The following is a 20,800-nucleotide window of genomic DNA, read 5'->3' as shown; positions in this document are numbered from 1 at the left end:
CTTCCTTAAAAAGAATGGAGGTCCCACCTCAGGAAAGGAATAACAGTTCAGCCACCCTACAGAGGTCCTAACAGGGCTCAGTTCCTGGGCAGCTCCACAGAGAAATCCACGCCTGTCATTCCCCTCTAAGATGAGCCTGTGAGGGACAATGCAGTTGTGCCATTGAGGATTTTCGACCCTTGTCACTAGCGCAGGTGCACCTGCTGAGAAGTTTCAGCCATTCTACTTACTAATAGAAAAGGGTTCCAAGAAAGACAAACGAGACAAAATGAGAAAAGCAAAGGGACAGAACCGCGTGAGGAACATGTGACCTCTTTCATTTGAATTAGAGGAGGCAATGACAATCTACATTTGTATATTTGTGTTTGTATAAAGAGATCCCAGACAGGTACACAGGAAATTAATAAATGTGGTTCATTGTAGCATGTCAAAGATAAGCACAGCCAGACATTGGTTAAAGTGGTGAAAACATTTTATTCAATAACCTTTGACAGTAGGGAAAAAGAGCTAAACTCCATTCACATTTGTGCAGAGGTGACTGGGCCTTTTGAAACAATGAGGGAGTAGGTAGGGGGAACAGCAGGGAAGTGAAAAATTACGAAAACTGAGACAGGTGGGGAAGGTTGGTCCATGTGAAACCCATCTGGGTGCAATTGCTAACTGCCGGGTATCTAAGTTAGGCTCCTATGCTACCAGAGACTGGGAGACAGAAGCCCTCTTCAGATGCTGATTGAAACAAATAGTAAATTCTTTTCGCAGCCTCAATTGAGTTTTCTCAGGTGGGCACTTGAGGGGACTAGGATCATCCTTGGGGCTGTGGGCTTGAACTATTAGAAACTGTTAATGTTTGTTCAGGTCTTTATAGGGCAAGGTTGGGGCCTAGTCCATAAGAGGTCTCAGAAGAGCTTGACAGGAGTTTGGTTAAGGAGGCAATCTTTGTCAAGTACAGGGGGGAACTGGGTGGTTAAGGGACTGTTGGGAGTTGGATCTACTGTATTCGCTGTATGTGCAATAATTAAACCCTAGCAATGAAAGGCCTAATCGAAACCATAAAACGAAGTTTTAGCCACATTATCCCAAAGGGTCACAAGATGGCAAGAGCGTTTGTCAACTCTCCAGCGGGATGGAAGGAGGGGACCGCCCCGCGAGCTCCTCCCGGTGCCAATGGGTGCCAATGGGTGCCAATGGCCTTCTCTTGGAGCCCGCCGCTATTCTTGACGTTCCCTTACTTCAGTCGCTGGAATTTTTCTGCACCGACGCCAGATTCTCAGAGTAGCCCTTTGTTGACCAAAAGAGAAAGAGGTTCATTGATTGGGCCAGCTTTTTCTTTTTCTTTAACTTTTTTCTGTGGGGGAAGGGGAGTGGTCATTAACATAATGAAGTACACATAAAAATACAGAGAATACTGTGCCTCCAAGTGTCCATCATGCATGCGTCGACAATTACCAACATCTTGCCGGTGATGTTTCATTATCCAGCCTGAGGGGCGGAGTCTAAAGAAATCTCAAACGTGATTTAATCATGAATATTTTCACAAACATTCTAACAGATATGGACGTAAAGATAAACAGTAAGATTTCACACCTAAGAAAATTAAAAAATGATTTGTAACATTATCCAGTATCTTGTCCTTAAAAAAAGAAAATCCCCAATTGCATATTTTTTTTACAGTGCTTTTGTCCCATCAGATTCACTCAAAGCACTTGACTGCTATTCCTCTTGAATCTATTTTAATCTATAACATTTACCCAAGTCTCCAAGTAGCCATGTCTGCTTTTTTGAAAGAGGAATTGAGAGACTATAATTTGGGTAGAAATTTTCATTGATCATGGATTGCCATTGCTTTTAGAACATTTATTTGAAAAGTGTTGCAGTAAAAAACAATCTTTTTCTAAAAAGCAAAAACCACATAAAGCAGTGCTATTTTCCATTCACATTTAAGTTAGAACTCAGTGTCTACTTAACATCTTTGAGTTTATAATTGAAACTAATTATATTGAGTTTATCATGGAAACTAATTTTAATCTAAGTATCTTAGTTCCATATATATAATTTATTTTCTATATCTATAGACAAAATAGTAAAAGACATTTTCACACTTTTATTATTTAATTTCACAGTCTGAATTAGGAACCAGAGGGAAAGAGAAAAGAAAGAATGAGGAAGGAAGTTTCTTTCTATGTTAAAATAGAAACAGTGCTTTGCAGAAATGCAGTATTTTGAGTTCTCTCTGTGACTAACAGTAATCCTTATTTTTCATGTAGAAAGAAACATGTACTTTGAAACTATGACCTAGACAAGCCAATCAACCTAAGAAAAAGTTGTATTAATAATTTTTCCCAATTCCTTTCCTACACATACATGCAGAGGTCCCCATCAGTATTGCCTTCTGTGTGTAGAGAAAGGCAGCATTTTTAATACTTAAACATATATATGGGGCTGTGTAGTATGTTAACCACAAGATGACTTTTTCATTAGGAGGGTGACTTTTGCCAAGGGCGTATACTTTGCCAACACTTGGACTTGATTGTTGGAGCTGGAAAATATTCAAGATTGGAGCAGAAAAACAAAAAGGAATACACTGGCTCCCCGGAAAGTAAAGGTGTGGTTGGAATTCCTGCCCTAGACTCTAAGAAAAAACAACCAGATTTGGTGCTTTTTTCTGGGCTGGTTCTTTTATTTTCATGGCTTACTTTTAATCTTGTGTCCATGGTATTTGTCACATACCTATAATGGAAATAGGTATAACCATATTTATGTCTCTTCAGATATTACATATTTGAACAAATGTGCAGACCTTAGCAAATGCAGGCACATTTTGTGCCAGTTGCATACAAATGGAATGCTTTCTGCATTTATGGTTTTCTCAGGCTAGCTGATACCATATCCATTACTCCAGAAAGTTCTCCTTCTGGAAAACATGTAGTAATAGGTTAATTGATGGCCTTCTAAAACATCTTTGTTGTTTTCCTTTTACATGTAAGGACCTTTTATCCCCTTGTGGATAACCAATTGCTGGGACAAATTTATCAACAGCCTCTCTTTTCCTCACTAATCTGAAATTCTACTTCTCTCATTTCTAAAGTTCCAAACAAAAAATTAGATCTAATGCTTAGATTTCTATCTGAAGTTGGTAAATGTATTCAAATATATGCAAAATCACCCAATATTATTGCTATAAGGAGGGTTTTTTTTTTAATCCCTAAATCAATGCTCTCAGTAGTTTCTTGGATATTTTTCCACTTTGATCTTCAAAAAAATGTTAGAATTAATCTCCAAGTTCCAAAAGTAACCTGTTAAGATTCTGATTAGAATTATCTCGACTAATTATGCTAATTTCAGAAAAATTGACATCTTTACGATATTGAATATTCCTTCCCATGAACTTGTATATTTTTCCACTTACTATCTTTAAATATGAATATTGAATCATTGGATTTCTTCTAGGTCTATTATATTTACTGAAGCTATTATGTAGCAGCATCATATATATTTAATAACTTTTCCTCATACTACTTCTCCATCATGATAATGATAATTTTCTCATCTAACACAATACATGTCTCAGCCATACGATTGAATATAATCTCATTTTCTCTAAAGAGATAGTATGCAAAGTCTTAACACAGCTCCTAATCTATATTTTTCTTCTACTTCTATCATGAGACCATCCATATATTCTGCAACTTCTAAAGTTATAACACCAATACACTGTATGTAAAATGCTAAAAGATGGGAAGGGATTGTGGGTGGGAGGGGAGGTGATTATATTAAATTGACAAATATACACATGAAATATCAAAGGAGGAAATGTAGATAAGACAATTTTCCACAAGTCAGTTAGCTAAAAAACATTTCAACAAGTTACCAATTTCTAAAAATTATTAAAATCTTATTCATATATTTATAAATTTACAGCAATTCACGAGTCAGTATAGTATACATTGTATTTGAAGATTTCTGAGACAGTTTAGTTCACCAGCTTTCAATACATATTTCTTATGAGAGCATTTTAAAAAACATTCAAATTGTCTGTCATGGCTCCTTACCTATCCCACTAAAGAGAGACAAACCAAGATAGAAGGAGAAAAAAGAGGTAAAACAGACAGAAAGAAGATGGGGAAAGAGAGGAGTCCAAAAGCTCCTGTAAGTCAAGACTTCCCACAGCTCTCTTAAGCCAGCTAATGAATATAATTAAAATTGCTTTAAACTTACTATTAATATAAAAATCATTTTTCGCAAATCAATAAACTGAGTCATCTCTGAGACCACTGGTAGAAGTATGTATTCCCCCTTTTCTAAAACAAAAAACAGCAGAGAGAGCCCTGAGATGGAAGGCAAAATGTTTTTGAGTTGGTTAAGTGTAATTTGAGAAGTACCACTCCTTTTCTCTCTCTCAGTTCTTAATGCGTTCTGGCTACAGGCGAAATTATGACCATTCGTAGTCACTATTCAACACATATACAACATACAAAATTGAACAGCATTCCAATACAGTGCTGAATTACTAAATGCCACTTTATAACTGTTTATAGTCTTCCAAAAATTGAGAGAGTTCTACTTATGAGGGATGTGATAAACTACTGAGTTCCATGGTCGTCTATGCTTTGCCTTACCTTTCTGTATAGGAATGGATCCAAAAAAAGATGTTGAGACATGAGGTATAAAATATTCAATAAGTTGAACACAGATTTGCAAAGACAATACTAATAAAAAAGTTCTGCAGGAATCCGTTTTTTTTAAAAATAAAATTCAAAAATTCTACTCTACTTTTCATGTGTAGAACGCAAATAATGCCTTTGCCTTTATGTAATGTGGACTCTAAACAGGGTTGCATATTCAACATTTGGGACAATATCAGGAAAAGTGATACTCCCAAATTAAAGCATGAAATAAGTCATTCGAATCAATGGATAGTTTGTAAGTATATTATTTCTAATTGGATGTTTTCCATATATCATCAAAAATTGAAAATAAAGTTAAGAAAAATTTATATTATAAAACTAACTTTAACATGCACAATGCTTTAATTGAGGAATAGGTATCTACATAATATCAGGATATAGGACCACTAATCTTTGTGGCTGTATCTCTATCTGCCCAGGGGAATGGGTACCTTGATTTCAATAACCATTGTACATTAGTTTACAAAGAAATATGTGCACAGTAGAAAAAGTACACATAATCATTTGATATGGCTTGGAAAAAAAGTCCTTTGAAAACAGCTAGTTCTATTTCATATAAGGCTATGCTCCAGTCATCATTCTTGTTTGTGATCTCTGGGGAAGCCCTGCCAATTAGTTACAAGCATTTTTAAGCAACAAGTATCTATTTTGTGAGAAGATATATACATATATATCAAGTAGCAACTGTGATAGTATACTTTTCAACCAATTCTTCTGTAACTGATTAGCAATGGGTTAATTTGTAGCATTTAGTTTTTTAAGCAAAGAATTAAACTCTCATCCTTATTCCTAAGGGAACTTTACCAAGATGCAAATAACCCTAAAGATGACTTGAATTTATTTCTCCCTTAAGCAATCTAGTTTTGAGTTATAGAATTAGTTGGGTCCTTTCCAACTTAATTCTGTATAGTTTTAAAAAATTTAGTCTTAGCAAATTTTCACCTGTGGCTAGACAATAGTGCCCATGAGTCATCTTCTGTCCCAATCCCTCTCCTTTTCCTACAAATTCTGCTTTTTATTCTGATTCCTATATAAGACAGAGAACCAACAATGAAAACATATTTAACTTGGAAATTATCATCTTATTATCTGGATTAATAGAGAGGATCAGAGGCTCATGTGACATAACAAGTAATGACATAAAAGTCATTTAAGTTCTGTTTATTCACAAGACTCAGTTATAATTAGTGTGGGATGATGATGGCAAAGAAAAAGAATTTGCTTTCTTTTTTCCTTTCTCTCTTTTCATGTCCTGAGTGTACATTCTTCCTCCCCCCGCCCCCCCCCGGGGGATGCTAAGAGGAATGAGTGTACATTCTCTGCATAGAAATACACACAAAAAACCAGGTAGAGAGCAATTCAACTATATATACACATATGCAATTCAACTATGATATATACAAGAAACTTTATGGAGTTTCCAAAGGATGGACAAGTGTTAGAGAAAAAGCTCAAACAAGGGAAGAAATTTCAAAGAGCAGGTAAATGTAAATGGACTTTGAAAAATGGGTAGGACTTCAGTCAAGCACGGAGAAAAGCATATTTGACAGTGGATTTAACAAAATACTAATTGTTTTAGACATTGTGTTAAATTTAGATCCATTCTAAAGTTTACGTAGAATTACTACCTTTCCAACAAAAACCAATCATAGTGGAAGCTTCCAAATACTTTATAAACCTTGCATTTTTATCTCAAAGAGACATAATTTTGCATAGTCATAACCTAAAGAAACATTGTCATTTGTTGGGTGACTGGTTCTCATTTATGGCAACCTGAATGACCCGGACTTGTATTTCCTCACCGGTTCCAGGCAAAGTCAAAAACAGGATTTAAAGTAACAGCGAAAGGAACTTTAAAACTGAAACTGATTTTGATAAATGCCCTCAAGTTCTCTGCCTTCATTGCATCCTTAAATAGACCAGCTTGTCTTGTAAACTTTCGATTATACGGATTTACGCTAAAGGGAAAACAGCACCCCAATTTTAAAAAAGCATTGATCTCCCCGAATTTAAATTACATTCTGAGTACTTTACTAGCCAACAAAAACTTAAAATTGTCGGTTTGCGTACGGGGCTCACACAGTAGCTAGGCCTGGATTGCAGTTGCGTACATAAACCGTCCTTGCTTCTTGGATACCGCCAACCAATGAGGATGTTTACAGCAATGGCGCGCAGTGCCCGAGCTAATTCAAACTGCCCGCGCAACCTCTGCAACCGCGCCGCAGTCCAATTCATTATCCAACAGGTGACTAGAGTACTTCAACTTGCTCAGATGTTGTTTCTCTTTCAACTCGTTGTTTACACTAACGGTCATCAGAACTCGTGGCCGACGACTTTTAAGTACAGTTGTTAAAAATAAGAGAAATTCAGGACTAAAGCTATTCTGAGTCCCAGAGAATAACGTAACTTTTACTGGTTAGCAGGTCTTTAGTTTACCTGGGCAGGACAGACCTAATACAAATCAATGGTTGTCCTACTTCAGAATAAAAACCTCACACAAGTTGTGGCAAGCAGATAAATAACACGAGCACGAGCTCTCTCTTTGAGAAAATTGGTGGCTCTTAAAAGAGCCGTTAGGGTTGAGAGTTTATAACCAACTCACTGTTTACTTGGCGCTGGTGTACTTGGTGACAGCCTTGGTGCCCTCAGACACAGCGTGCTTGGCCAGCTCTCCAGGAAGCAGCAGACGCACGGCCGTCTGGATCTCTCTAGAAGTGATGGTGGAGCGCTTGTTGTAATGTGCTAGGCGAGAGGCCTCGCCCGCGATGCGCTCAAAGATGTCGTTGACAAACGAGTTCATAATGCCCATGGCCTTAGACGAGATGCCGGTGTCCGGGTGAACCTGCTTTAGCACCTTGTAGACGTAGATGGAATAGCTCTCCTTACGGCTGCGCTTGCGCTTTTTACCATCTTTTTTCTGGGCTTTGGTCACGGCTTTCTTGGAGCCCTTCTTAGGCGCAGGAGCAGATTTCGCCGGTTCAGGCATAATAGAAACTAGCCAAATGCACTCTGAAAAAAAACAGAAACCAATTGTGAGCTAAGTGCAATGTGTTCCTCTTTATATAGAACGGCATATGCAAATAAGGAGGAGTTAAAGTCTTATGTCTGATTGGTGGTTATTCAGCAACGACGAGACTAGTTTTGCCCAATCAGAATCCGCAAGTCCTCAAGTCTCATCTCCATTGGTTAAAATGAAGCTGCGCTCTTAACCTATGACACGTCTTCTTTTTCGCGCCCACTATGGTTATAAAAAGGGCCGCTCTTACGTTTTTGTTTCATTTGTTACTGATAGGGAACTTCTCCACATCAGCATGTCGGGACGCGGCAAACAGGGTGGCAAAGCTCGCGCCAAGGCCAAGACTCGCTCTTCTCGGGCTGGCCTTCAGTTTCCTGTGGGTCGCGTGCACCGCCTGCTCCGCAAAGGCAACTATGCCGAGCGGGTCGGAGCTGGCGCCCCCGTGTACCTGGCGGCGGTGCTGGAGTATTTGACTGCCGAGATTTTGGAGCTTGCAGGCAACGCGGCTCGCGACAATAAGAAGACCCGCATTATTCCTCGTCACTTACAGCTAGCCATCCGCAATGATGAGGAGCTCAACAAGCTGCTAGGCAAAGTCACTATCGCTCAAGGTGGAGTCCTGCCCAATATCCAGGCGGTTCTGCTGCCCAAGAAGACTGAGAGTCACCACAAAGCCAAGGGCAAGTAACAACTTGGATTAGTTTGCAGCAACTCGAGTAAAGTCGAGTCCAAACCAAAGGCTCTTTTCAGGGCCACCCATATTTTCTTGAAAAAGAACTTAACATTTATTTATTCTCCAGTAACAAAGAACTATAAAGCACAGGAAAAACGTAATCACAGTTACCTATCCTGACGACTCTTGTTGAAAGCAAAACAGTAGTGAACACCCCATATTTACAAAGATGAAACTTCAGAATAGTTGGCCAGTTCTTATCACATTTTAAGTTATGAGCAGACTTAGTAAGCCGCTATGTACATAATGTGTCCACAGGCAGCCATTAGCTCCATCAGTTCCTGTAACAGTTTGGTACAAAATTAACTGCCCTGGCTTTAGCAGACGGGTCTTTGCAGGCCACGGGCGGCGTGAGAAAGCCCCACAACTACTGACCCGGGACATGGTGGTTCTGTGCGAGATCTGCCGCTACCGTAAGTCCACAGAGCTGATTCTCAAGGTGCTGTTGCTCGAGAGCTCGAGAGCTTGGCTGTGGCGCCGCTGCAGGAGGTGTGCGAGGCCTACGGAGTTTTGTAGCCCGATAGTCCCAAACTGCCAGAGCCACACGCATTTTTCCTGACAGATAAACGCTATGAAGCATGGCCTTACGCAGCCAGCCCTGTTGCAAAATATGCCCTTAAATTGAAGTGAATAAAATATTAGGATGACATCTGGAGATGTGACATCATCCTAGAGCCAAAGAAAAGTTTCTCATATTCGGAAAACGCCTAAAATCTCAAGTGCAGTGGCCTCAGAAGAACTTAACAGGATGGTTATTTCTAAAACCTTAAAACCAATCAAAAAGTTTGAGGAAATATTCTCCGTAACTATTGCTAATCACACAAGTTTGTGTGGGGAAAGAAAAATAATAGGATTATGACGTGATTTGACAAAGGGGTGTTTGAGTATTGGAAAAAGTCAAAGGTGTTGGGGGCTCCTGACAGAAACTGAGGCCTGTTAGCAAGCTATCGGTGAAAGAGGGTGAAGGAGGGTTATTTAATGTCATTGCAAATAACTTTTGGTGGTGGTGTAAGCAAAAAAGGACTACTCATGCCCATTGTTTTCCTTGCCTAGGTTGCAGAATCTCCCCTCCTACCTCTGCTCACTGAACTCTGAGGTAATCTCAAAAAAACAAAACAACAAAAACGGCCTTCTTAGCTTTTTGTCTTGTATGTTGTGAACACGTTTGGCTTTCTGGTGACATTAAAGGAAAATCTCAGAACAATGTATAATATGCAAAAAAAAGAATTAAAAAATAAGTGTCATTCCATCACTCTAGTAGTTAACATTACATAATTTGGTGAGCCTAATAACTTCCATTAATAATTAATAAATGTAAGTACTGCAAGATAACCAGCATTTGTAATGAGAAATGAGACAACTGAAATTTCTTTTGAGTAACAAGTACTGAGGTTTGTAGCCTAAGTTCATAATAAAGTGAAATGCTAAAGTTTAATCAAAGGTCGATTAAAGTATATATATTTTACTACACAAACTCACAGACTTCCCCCTCATCCCACCACCACCAAACTGCTGAATTTATCCTTAGGGGCATTGTGACATGTATGAACCTCTGGTTAAAAACTCTTGCTCTAAAAATTTGGTAGACCTACTCCATTCCTTTTCAGCTTAATTATAAGTTTTCCCTGAACCCTCTTACTCCTATCTGGAATTTTTTTTAGCTCTTAGTTTATTGACATCACATATAAACATTCACACTCTTATTGTTTCTATTTCTTGTGCTTATGACTACTTCCAATCCTTATATAAATATGATTTTTTTGGAATAAAAATGTGCTGCCAACAATGTCTGGCAAAGATAGGCACTCAAATGCCCCCCTGAAATAGTAAAATATGACTTTTGATAGGATTTTTAGAATATGTGTAACTCAAATTATGATTTTATTCATTATTCAATTGTTCTGTCTTAAATGTCTTCCAATTTAAATTAATTTATTAATTTAATAAATTTTATAATTAAATAGACAATGCTTTGGTATAGGATATATTTTGCAAGTGTAACTAACAAAATTTGCTGCTAGATTTGTTGTGTAGTGTGAAAGAATATAAGAATGCAAGGAAATATACCTTGATTTGAACTAAATTTATCTTGATAGTTACCATATTAGAAAAGAGCCTGTTTAGCATCACATTTTTTAAATGATATACAATGTGTACATTTACAGAAAATTAAACACCTCTGGCTACCAATTTCAGAAACTAAAGAGTTTGATAAACTTTTCAGATAACCACTGTAGACAAGGCAACATTTTACCTCTATACTCTCCGGGTTTTTCTGGCTAGCCCTGAGAATTAAACTGACATAAAACAGATTAACAGGTAAAAAGCATATAAATTTATTTATATACGTTTTATGTAACATGAGAGCTCTCATAAGGAAATAAAGACGAAAAGAAGTGGCAAAACTTAAATGGTTTTATACTACGTTGAACACAGTAAATTGGGGGAAAGTAACAAACTATTTGGGAAGGCTAAAGGAAGATAATTATTTTAACAAGGTCCATTTGCACAGAATTCTATTGTTTTTTTTTTTTTTTTTTTTTTTTTTTGAGACAGAGTCTCACTCTGTTGCCTAGGGCCTAGCTCACAACAACCTCAAACTCCTGGGCTCAAGCAATCCTACTGCCTCAGCCTCCCAAGTAGCTGGGACTACAGGCATGTGCCACCATGCTCAGCTAAATTTTTCTATATATTTTTAGTTGTCCAGCTAATTTCTTTCTATTTTTTTTAGTAGAGACGGGGTCTGGTTCTTGCTCAGGCTGGTTTCCAACTCCTGAGCTCCAAGATCCACCCGCCTCGACCTCCCAAAATGCTAGGATTACAGGCGTGAGCCACCTCGCCCAGCCTGGTTTTCGCTTTAACTTGATAAGAAGAATGCTCTTTTGGTATAGGGAGGACATCTTCTAGATGGGATTTTATTTCCTGCTTTCAGGAAGGCAAAGGCCAAAGTCCCTTTCTTGTACCTTTTTTTAAAAAATTGATTATAGCTCAAAATAATCCTTATACCAAAGTAGCCTATTTGGGGTTGGCATATTTTGCCACCCTCTACCATCCATTGCTATCCTTGTTATGACTAACTGCTATGCAAAACCTCATGAAATCAGATATGGAGGGAGGATTCTGATTCGTGGGAATTTTACTGATCTTTAAAGTAGAGAAAGATCTTTAAAATATATTTCATACAACTAATGCTCGGGAAATACAATTAAAAACAAAATCTCCCAAAGAAGAGAAAGAAAAGTTATTGAATAAGTATTAAACTAGAGTGTATTTTGATCAAAGTCCTAAAATAATTCCTTTCTCGTAACTTAATGAAATGATTTGTAGTCAGGTGTGGTGTCTCATGAGTGTAATTCCAGCACTTTGGAAGGAAGAGGCTGGAGGATTACTTGAGGCCAGGAGTTCGAGACCAGCCTGGGCAACATAGCAAGACATTGTTTCTACAAAAGTGAACTATGATTATGCCACTGCATTCCAACCAGGCAATAGAAAAATACTCTCTCTCTTAAAAAAATTTTAAAAAAAAGATGATTTGTAATTTCAAGAAGAATGGTGACAATAGAAAATTTTTGAAAAATTAATTATGAGGTAGTAATTACACTATCAAATAATAAAATAGTCTTCAAAGTGCAAAGTACAGAACAAGGCCCCTGGCTCTCTAAAGGTTCACCGAAAAATCACTGACTTGAGACAGATTGATTAATTAGAAGGAAAGACATACAAATTTATTTAGCATGTATACATGGGAGCCTTTAGAATGAAGGCCCAAATATATAGGGGAAATTGTCCCTTTTCATCCTTGGGATCAACAAAGTATGGACAGCTGCATAGAAATATGATTGGACAAAAAGGATATGATTTAATGCTAACAGATTGAGTGGAGAAAGCCAGCAGGCCCATCTGTCTAGATTCCTCTTGGCTTCTTTGAGCATGCATTTGAAACCACCCTTACAAATTAATAAAAAGGGGTGCCTTCATTTTGAGGTACTGTTTTCTGAGCTCCATCACATATAATTATAATACCTTGGCAATATATACAGACTGGTGGAATAGAAACTCAAAAAATAATATTTAATATATAATAAATTAAGTTCCTCAAATCAGTGGGGGAAATATTTAATACAGTATATTGTATTGATTAACCAGCTAGTTAACTTTTTAAAAAATTAATTCTCTATACAAAAAAATCAAATCTATATTATTACAGAGTAAAATTATGCAGAATGGTTCTACCCAGTATTAGGTTGTAGGCATAACAGGAACTGCTAGTGGTGTAGAGGTCAAAGGAAAACTTCCTTTTAGCCCTCAGAAGGTTCACTCACCAATCAACTGACAAAAGCAGATAAATAGGAGAAAGGCACACAAATTTATTAAGGTATGGGGACAGGCATCACTGATTACCCAACCCCACAATGAGGTACCCTTTTTCATAGAGAAAGGAAGAGACAGTTAATGTAGACAATTCTTTTGAGAGGCAATTAGGGACAATGAATGGCCCAGGGAGACACAAACTAATTTACAAATGATTCTTTGGAATTTGAATAAGCCCAAGAGGCAGGCAGGCATTATAGAGTGCAAAAGTCCATCCAGGTGGGGTTGCATTCTTCTTTCTTCTTTTCCACCATAGACCTTGTTGTCAACCGGGAGGGGATAGAAGGCAATGTGGTTTTTTTGGTAAGACGCTTTCTTGGTCAGATCAGGAAATTCCAGAGGAAGTCCCTTCCTGTGCTTGGGGAAGAGAAACAAGACAAGGTTAGAGGGACCTTTAACCTGAAGCCTATTTCTGAGGCCCTTCAATTTTGAAAAGCATTCAGCATGCCCAGGAGTCATATTTTGGGGAATCATTCTGCACTCCAACATTGGAAATGAAAATATTAATAGATATAACCTTTGGTGGAAGAGGATTTAACAATATACCTGAAAGATCTTAAAATTCTGTATTAGTTCATCGTTGTTCTGTTTCTAGAAATTTAGCATATTGAGCATATTTCCACGATATATTAAGGAGAAAAATGTCACAAAATAGCATTATCTTATGCAGGTAGTGTTAGACAAAGAAAATATATACACGTAGATATTCAAACTATACTCTTTTGCTTTTTCTGTATCTTCTATAATTAAAAATTAAAACTTTGCTGTTTAATGAGGATAGGTAGGAATCACATTAAATGAAAAAAGGAGAAAAAATAGCCTGGGTCTTGAGGATTAAAACGAACTGAAAGAGAACAAAAGCGAGCATAGCACCGAAGGCTTGTTTCCCTTTCAGGTCCCCTCCCCCAACCCAGAGGACCTTCCCGCCACAGCTCTCTAGGTTTTCAGTCAGGTCCGCAGACGTTACATATAAAAGGAAGCTGCCAGAATTTGTTTTAGTTTTTGATCTCTGGCTGTTTCATCATGTCAGGACGTGGTAAAGGAGGTAAGGGATTGGGCAAAGGAGGTGCCAAGCGTCACCGGAAGGTTCTGCGTGACAATATCCAGGGCATCACAAAACCAGCTATCCGGCGCCTGGCCCGCCGCGGCGGAGTCAAGCGCATCTCTGGCCTCATTTATGAGGAAACCCGTGGGGTGCTCAAGGTGTTCCTGGAGAATGTGATTCGGGACGCTGTCACCTACACGGAGCACGCAAAACGCAAGACGGTCACGGCCATGGACGTAGTCTACGCGCTTAAACGACAAGGCCGTACCCTGTATGGTTTTGGTGGTTAAGTAACATTTTGGAGCCATGTTTCCTAAAAAAGGCCCTTTTTAGGGCCCCCCAATCTTTCAGCAAAAGAGTTGGAACGATTGTCAGTCGGGTCTTAAAACCATTGTCACTGGATTTCTCCATGCTGCTTACTAACAGTTAACTGGGAGTGTTATACTAGCAGGCTGGGACGAAGTCTCCTCTCCGCTAGCCAGTTGCTTATGGCGGCAGGTTGAAATTACGATCCGGTTGATTAGTGAATAAAGTCCAGAGGCCAGGGATCTAAATAGGGCTTTGCTGGACACTAATCTTGCCCGGATCCTTTGACTTAACATAATGTGTCACGGTGAGAGGCCCGTTACGTTCCACAAAGGGGAGGAGCCTCGAGGGTAGCTGTAGTCGCTGGTTTTAAGCAGAAATTGTCCCTGAGGTACCTACTGAGGGTCTTGGAGAAAACGTATTTTCTCCCTACCTTAACTACACTGGAACACAGTTGGGGGTTACCTGCGGCCTTGGGGCCATATTGTGTCCTTCTGGATCCTTGAGTGTGGCCTTTTGACTGAATCCGGCTTTTATACAACAAATCCTTTCATTAAAATGGATGCAGAAGAGAAAGATGAAGCTTTTCTTGTCTCCTTTGCTTAAAAAAGAACAATCTCGAAATCAGAAGGCTGTAGGTTCCCCACCCCTGGTTTGTAATACATTTACCTCTCTTATGTTTGCTTTCTGAGACTATTTTTAAGTGCCGAAAATATGCCAGGTACACAAAAGACTGGGTGGACACCACACTCATTATTCAATACAGTAAAATCTCTTCATATGTCCATTCTCAGTAGCATAAGCTTCCTTTTTCCCTACTGAGAATTGACTAGTATTCTGAATTTGGTGTTTATTGCTCCCATGCTTTTTACTTTTTAACTTTAGATGCACATACACCTAATCAATATATGTATCACTTTACACGTCTTAAACACTTTCTATATTTGCTTTGGAAATATAGCCGTTTTGGAATGTACAGTTCTAATTTCTGTCATTAATCAAGTTTTCTAATGTGTCAGTACAAAATTTAAACATTAATTTTTCTATTGGTGGATATCTAAATTGTACACTCTATAGTTACATTATTAGGAGTGGAATTGCTTGATAACCAAATGCTTGATAATATGTGCATATTCAACATGAATAGAGGTGAACAATTGTGCTTTCTAGGGTAGTGTTTTTTAGTTTACACTGCCACACTCCACCACTAGTGCTTGAGAGTTTTTGTTATTCCATATCTTCATCAGCATCTGCTAATGTCAGTAAAAATTTTTGACAGTATAAATGGTATCTCATTAAGTTTCATTTCTCTAATAAAAATGCATACTTTAATGGGATTTTTGGCTATTTGAAGGTTTTCCCCTCTTCTGGGAATGTTCTGTTGAGATTCTTTGGCCATTTTTCTTATTTTCTATGATTTTTACGTTTTGTATTTTTTATATATTTTTACTTTTATAGCCCTTTGTCAGCATGTGGCAAATTTATTGTCACCGTGTGGATTTGTTTTTAAATGTGGTATCTTTGGATGTATAAAAAATAATTTTAATAATGTTAGACTTGTATTTTTATAGTTTTTGAACGCTGCCTTTTCACATAGGAGTTATCCTTCTTTTCCCCACCCCCAACTTCCCCCAGAGAGCTATGGGAATCAATCTGCAAAACAATTTAGGCTGCTTATCTCATGATTTGGCTTAAACTGGACAGTAAAGCTTTTCTGAAATAGCTGTAAGGCAAAACTTCTCCTTTGCCCTCAGAAGGATTGCTGAAAAATCAACTCACAACAAAGCAGATTAGTAAGAGAAAAGCTTGTTTATTCTAAGTGTACTCACTGGAAGCCTCAAAAAATGAGGATTCAACCCCCCAATGGGGTGCAGAAACTTAGGCACTTTCTGGTAAAAATGGGTTACAGGAGGAGGGGAAGAGGAATTCCGCTGTGAGAAAGTAAAGGACCACTAGGAAGTATATATAAATGGATGGGGAGCAGAGATTAACTGGTAAATAGTTCTCTTTGAAATCTGAATGAATCTGAGAGATAGACATTATTTTGCAAAAGAGCCTGTTCAGGTGTAGTTGCATTCTTATTCTTTTCTGCTGTCTTAATGAAATTACAGGAAGGGGAAGAAAAAACAATTGTTCTCCTAGGTGGGTCTGGATCTCACATAGAGAAACTTCAACGATTTGGAGAGAGTAGGTGGTGGTGGGGAGGGGTGGGAGGAAGGTCTGAGAGATCTTGAGGCTTCAGTCAGTCCAAAATGTCGTATTTTGGGGTAAAAATATTTCTAATTTCCTTCAGCAGCATACAATGAATAACTCCAGGGTAAAAATCCAAAAAGAGTAGTCAGGTATACCTGAAGGTAGTATTCATTATCCGCATGGTGTATTCCAGACAAACTACCAAAATTCCTGTGTAGCTGGAGCCTAGAATACTTATTGGAGAAAACATGCTAATAATAAAGTATATTATTTTTCTTAAGCTTTTTTTTTTTTTTTTTTTTTCCCAAAGAAATCTAAATAGGCAGAGGCACTATACTGATACAATTTACTCCTGTCAGCTACGTGAGATCAGCCTGGGGATTATGTTTATTTTTTGCTCTGAATATTTTGCTATGAAAATGAAGTAAGGAGCAGATAGGGACGTGAAGGAGGTCCTGCTTGAGAAACCACTACAAAAAGCTCAAATTACACTATCCCTTCTCCTTACATCATATTTATTCCCTCTCCCTTGTTCTCATCTCTTCAAAAATTAAATATTAAAATAGTTCTTTGTACTTTACTTTTCACACTTCAAAATGTGTGTAATACCTCAGATATCTGTGAGGACTAAATGAGTTAATACATCACTGTGTATAAATCAGTGCACCGCACATTGATAAAACACTAACAATCCTTTGTTGATGTATTTCTTACAATACTAATGTAATCCATAAACCACTGGTAGGATAAGATTTAGAACACTAAACATATGCTTTGCATATGTGAATTGTTCCAATTTGACCCTTGCAATCTTCAAATACACTTCCAAGAAGGGCAGGCAATTCATTACATATGTTCACCTTCTGTATCCCTAAAGACTAACAGTCCGTGACCAAAAAAAATACATATATACGTATATGTATATATATGCATTTATATACATACAAACGTTTATGTTGAGTTAATCAGAAGAAATAATTTTCTTGTAGACCAATTGGCCTACATTTCTAAATCACAAATTTAGCCAGTCCACAACCTAAATTTTGTCGACCCTTCCTTTCAGCCTCCATTATTTTTAGGAAAAAAAAAAAAGTCTCATGCTATTTATTACTAGGATAAATAGCCATTCTAGCTTCCAGTCACACAACAAAACTCCCCAACCTGACGGGGCTCAGACTCTGGGCCCGGCCGGGGGCAGTTTCCTCTCCCTTCCTCCACTTCCGGGTGGTCTAGCCCTGTTTTCAGTCTGTTGTCTGCACTAAACTCCAGTGAAGTTTTTTCCTCTCAAGGTCCTGTAAGTTTTCTTGTATTTGCCAAGTGAAGAAATTGCTGATTGAATCAGCAGATTGAAAATGCTGTCTTAAAAAACTAATATGCAGGTCACATAAAATCTTTTCCGTGACCCTTCGTTTGTATTTATTCATAAGGAAAGCTATGCTTCTCATTTCCCTCTTAGGGACTTTATCCTGCCTAGTGGTCCGACATCTTCACCCCAAGTGAGCTGGAAAAGTAGGAATAGAAAAGAAAAAACGCAAACCGGATTACTCTCTTCCCCCAATTGTAGAATTTTCACGACGCACAGCCTTGGAGAGCCTAAGCTAAGTGCCGAGCTAAAGGGGATGCACTTCAGATCACCGAAGCCCACGCTTAGTTATCTGTCCAGTGGTGTAAAAAAGAACCCGCGACACAATAGGCGGTTAGGATTTAAACAGGAAGCCATGGCACTTAATTCAGTATAAGGATCTACTTTGGCGCCAAGAACCAGGAAGCGTTTTGTCTAAGGGACGTACACAGAAGACACTGAACTACGCTATCTGGCTTCCTTTTAGCCAGACTGTAACAAGCATTATGGTCATTAGAAGCTACCATAATCACTATAGACTACTGCCCAAACTTAATTTCAGACTTCAAGTATTTGCAGCTCTAATTAATGACAACGTAAGTGGCTCTTAAAAGAGCCTTTGGGATCGAACTTGAAGACACTTACTTGGGAAGTTTATTTGGCGCTAGTGTACTTAGTGACGGCCTTAGTACCCTCGGACACGGCGTGCTTGGCCAGCTCTCCGGGAAGCAGTAGGCGCACAGCAGTCTGGATCTCCCTGGAGGTAATGGTGGAGCGCTTGTTATAATGCGCCAGGCGAGAAGCCTCGCCCGCGATGCGCTCGAAGATGTCGTTGACGAACGAGTTCATGATGCCCATGGCCTTGGAAGAGATGCCGGTGTCGGGGTGGACCTGCTTCAGCACCTTGTACACATACACGGAATAGCTCTCCTTGCGGCTGCGCTTGCGCTTCTTCCCGTCCTTCTTTTGGGCCTTAGTCACAGCCTTCTTAGAGCCCTTTTTAGGAGCGGGAGCTGACTTCGCTGGCTCAGGCATAGTGAATTAAAAAAAAAAAAAAAACAGCAAAACCACCAAAGGAAACGAAAAAAACAACCACCAAAGCGCGACGTGTCGTTTTTATATAGAACGTCTTATGCAAATAAGGCGTAGAGTTAAATTCCTGTGTGTGATTGGTAGTTATGTATGGCAACGTCAGAGGTTAGTTTTGCCCAATCAGGAGCTTCAAATCTCGAAGTCACATCTCCATTGGTTAAAATGAAGCTGCACTCTTAACCTATGACACGTCTTCTTTTTCGCGCCCAATATTGGTTATAAAAAGTGCCGCCCTTACGCTTTCGCTTTACTTGCCACCGGGAGTTTGCCAGAGCCGCTATGTCTGGACGTGGCAAACAGGGCGGCAAAGCTCGCGCCAAGGCCAAGACTCGCTCTTCTCGGGCTGGTCTTCAGTTTCCTGTGGGTCGCGTGCACCGCCTGCTCCGCAAAGGCAACTATGCCGAGCGGGTCGGAGCTGGCGCCCCCGTGTACCTGGCGGCGGTGCTGGAGTATTTGACCGCCGAGATTCTGGAGCTTGCGGGCAATGCGGCTCGCGACAATAAGAAGACCCGCATTATTCCTCGCCACTTACAGCTAGCCATTCGCAATGATGAGGAGCTCAACAAGCTGCTGGGCAAAGTCACTATCGCGCAAGGTGGTGTGCTGCCCAACATCCAGGCCGTACTGCTGCCCAAGAAGACCGAGAGTCACCATAAAGCCAAGTAAGGAGCGAGGTTAGGAACGGTGAAAAACAAAGGCTCTTTTCAGAGCCACTTAAACTGTCTTAGAAAAAGCTGAACACACCATCTGTGGGCGATTTTGACTGTCACATTGTAAAACGCTCCCTCTCAATGCGAGTAACTGAAGCAATTCTTAAATGTATGTAAACTGGCCTACTGGAAGGCAGAGGCTGACAAGGTTAGTATATTCAGGAGGCTTACTCAGCAGTACTAACAGGTGGAAGTTAGACACGCAAACCCATGAAACCTGTTTTCTCAATTCTTGCCTAATGATGTTAGTAGCCATGAGTGCAATACACTGATGATCCTTAAAAATCAAGTTTAGCGTTGTACTATGCTGGAATAGAGTCCTGAAAAATAACTTTGACTCTTAACTAGCTCAGTGATTTTTTTTCACCAGGTGATGGAATTCTTAAAATACTTAGTAACCATTTCCGTTCTTTAGGATTTGGGATTTGTGGGTTAATATGCAAAACTTCTTGGATCTCATTGAATCCTTGGCCCTATTTATTTGAAACACATGTATTCACTTAATACACTCTTCCAGTAGCTTAGGATACAATAGTGAATGTCACCTAGAAAATCTACCATCATATAAGTTACTTCTAGATTGGAGAGACAAGCATGTAAACGTAATGTCAAGTAATATATATCCTATCAGAAAAAAATACTAAGGAAATAGACTATAATGCATAATGGGGACTATTTTAGATAGGGATTAGCAAAAATAACTTCTTTGAAAGTGTTACTTGATCAGAGAGCTACTTGAATTTAGAAAATGAGACAGCGCTCATGAAAAGAGGCAACTGAAAGTGCAAAGGCCTTAAGACAAAATGTTTGGCATTTTGTGAGAATAACCAGAAGGCCCATGAAGTTAAGGAAAAGCAAGAAAACCCATAATATAGGGCTTTGTGAGATATGTAAATTAATGTGGATAAGTAATCAAAAGCAATAGCAATCCTGATCTGACAAAGTAGCTAGGTAGAAAAAGTTGTGGAATCTAAGCCACTTTTTAAAAAAAGACACCATAAAAAATATAACTGTATATGGTTCACAAACTTAAAAAATTTAAAGAGGACAGTTTATAATTCAATACAGATTTGCTACCCCCATCTTTGCCTAAAGAAGCATTGTATAGAAAAATGATAAATGCAAGAGATCTAGGAAGAGAAATTATGATATGGTGACACATGTTGGGTTCTTGGTGTGCAGATGCTGAGAAAGCTGAGTGCATCTTGGGGTGCAAGGTGTTTATTAGCAATCAACATCTGTGAAAGGAGGCAGAAGAACTAGGATTGGGTAGAGGACAACGTCCAACTGGTAGTACAGACCAGATA

General features: G+C 38.9%; 5 protein-coding genes across 7 annotated transcripts in view; 3 read left to right on the top strand and 2 right to left on the bottom strand.

The window, feature by feature from the left end:
- Positions 1 to 1,224: 1,224 nt before the first annotated feature.
- LOC138398724 (histone H2B type 1-J) lies at positions 1,225 to 7,671 on the bottom strand. Its single transcript, XM_069493197.1, has 2 exons — positions 7,288 to 7,671; positions 1,225 to 1,278 (listed from the first exon to the last, which is right to left on the bottom strand). Exon 1 carries the CDS (start codon positions 7,669 to 7,671, stop codon positions 7,291 to 7,293), a length of 381 nt encoding a protein of 126 aa, XP_069349298.1. The 3' UTR covers positions 1,225 to 1,278; positions 7,288 to 7,290.
- A 325-nt stretch (positions 7,672 to 7,996) lies between these two features.
- On the top strand, positions 7,997 to 8,460 carry LOC138398867 (histone H2A type 1). Its single transcript, XM_069493319.1, has one exon. It carries the CDS (start codon positions 7,997 to 7,999, stop codon positions 8,387 to 8,389), a length of 393 nt encoding a protein of 130 aa, XP_069349420.1. The 3' UTR covers positions 8,390 to 8,460.
- Positions 8,461 to 13,091: 4,631 nt separating this feature from the next.
- The window catches only part of LOC138399089 (histone H2B type 1-K), a 389,419-nt gene continuing 381,710 nt past the window's right edge, over positions 13,092 to 20,800 (bottom strand). Inside the window, exons 1-2 of one of the 3 annotated variants that reach the window (XM_069493580.1) lie at positions 18,337 to 18,744; positions 13,092 to 13,157 (exon numbers count right to left, since the gene is read on the bottom strand). In XM_069493580.1, coding sequence (XP_069349681.1) covers positions 18,346 to 18,726 — 381 coding nt within the window. In that variant the 5' untranslated portion in view covers positions 18,727 to 18,744 and the 3' untranslated portion in view covers positions 13,092 to 13,157; positions 18,337 to 18,345. Of the gene's footprint in view, positions 13,163 to 18,335; positions 18,745 to 20,800 lie in introns of those variants that run through there. The other 2 variants (XM_069493579.1, XM_069493581.1) reach the window with 2 other exon arrangements.
- On the top strand, positions 13,829 to 14,140 carry LOC138398947 (histone H4). The gene has a single exon (XM_069493394.1). It carries the CDS (start codon positions 13,829 to 13,831, stop codon positions 14,138 to 14,140), a length of 312 nt encoding a protein of 103 aa, XP_069349495.1.
- Positions 19,063 to 19,449, top strand: LOC138399086 (histone H2A type 1-H). The gene has a single exon (XM_069493577.1). The coding sequence runs from the start codon at positions 19,063 to 19,065 to the stop codon at positions 19,447 to 19,449; it is 387 nt and encodes a 128-aa protein (XP_069349678.1).

Source organism: Eulemur rufifrons, chromosome 18, assembly GCF_041146395.1.
Source record: "Eulemur rufifrons isolate Redbay chromosome 18, OSU_ERuf_1, whole genome shotgun sequence".
NCBI lineage: Eukaryota > Metazoa > Chordata > Mammalia > Primates > Lemuridae > Eulemur > Eulemur rufifrons.
This window is presented reverse-complemented; position numbering and strand designations above follow the sequence as displayed.